This window comes from Austrofundulus limnaeus, unplaced genomic scaffold, assembly GCF_001266775.1.
Source record: "Austrofundulus limnaeus strain Quisiro unplaced genomic scaffold, Austrofundulus_limnaeus-1.0 Scaffold506, whole genome shotgun sequence".
Lineage (NCBI taxonomy): Eukaryota > Metazoa > Chordata > Actinopteri > Cyprinodontiformes > Rivulidae > Austrofundulus > Austrofundulus limnaeus.
Window position 1 is genome coordinate 401,877 of NW_013952908.1, and position 1,148 is coordinate 403,024.

The 1,148-nt window shown below is 43.6% G+C and overlaps 1 protein-coding gene across 1 annotated transcript in view; it reads right to left on the reverse strand.

Annotated features, from left to right (window-relative positions):
* Positions 1–324: 324 nt before the first annotated feature.
* Positions 325–1,148, reverse strand: part of b4galt7 (xylosylprotein beta 1,4-galactosyltransferase, polypeptide 7 (galactosyltransferase I)) — a gene marked incomplete at its 5' end in the record, with an annotated part of 5,998 nt that continues 5,174 nt past the window's right edge. Inside the window, 1 exon segment of the mRNA XM_014025898.1 lies at positions 325–883. Coding sequence (XP_013881352.1) covers positions 728–883 — 156 coding nt within the window.

The window sequence follows — 1,148 nt, forward strand, 5'->3', positions numbered from 1 at the left end:
ATATGAAAACCTTTTGTTTCTTTTGGATGTATTTTATTGTGAAAACATCAGTTTGGATGTATTTTATTGTGAAAACATCAGTTTGGATGTATTTTATTGTGAAAACATCAGTTTGGATGTATTTTATTGTGAAAACATTAGTTTGGATGTATTTTATTCTGACAGGTCTGAAAGGATAAATGAAGAAGTGCAGATCCAACATGGCTCCTGTGGAGCAGGTAAGGAGGGGTAATGAGCAGACCCTCAGAGGCTGGTCACAGAAACACCTGGTTTAACCTCTGACATCATCAGGTAACTTCTCCTCAGTGTTTGATAAAAACCTGCTGCTGAAGCTGAACTCTTTATTCTGCAGTTTTTCTTTAAATTATTACAAACTCAGCTGTAAAAGATACTTTAACACTGACARGAAGAATAAAAACATGTTCTGTCCGAGAGCGGAGGTCCAAACCCTGACTCCTCACGGACCACCAGCAGTAAAACCAGTCAGAGCTGGTTCTGATGGTCCGCTTCATGTCCAACATGATCCAAAGGAAAGACCGGTCCGTCCGGATGCTGAGCTCAGACCGTTCGTAAAAGAAAAACAATAAAACTTCCTGACGGAGCAGCTCCTCGCCACTCTGACCCGGTTCAGCTCCTCGGATCAGAACCGTCACTCCTGTACCTGAAASAGTCACATGGTTGGTTTGTCCTTCGGTGCTGGGCGGTCCTCCCAGAAGCCCCGCCCCCTCTACCCCAGCAGACACCAGGGCGTCTGGCTCTGGTCACACTGCAGTTTGGTGTTGATGATGGTGCACGGAGCGCCGCTGATGGTCAGGTCCTGCCGGGACTCCACCTGGTACTGGAGGTTGGTCAGACCCCCGTCAGGGTCCACTTTGAACTGCTCCTGAGGGGGCGGAGCAAGAGGAGGTCAGGTTAGTTTCTCAGGTGAAGAAACGTCACAGTTTCCCTCCTTCTCTTCATTCAGTTCCAGTAATCTTGTTTGAATAAAGACTAGTGATGAAACTAATCATTAATTCAATAATCCATTAATCTGTCCATCATTTTATCAATTAAACAACCAAATCATTAAAACACTTAATTACATGAATGAGTCGATATTAGAGCATTATAAGATTTTTTTCTTCTTTCTGCTACCTTTCATTTAATTT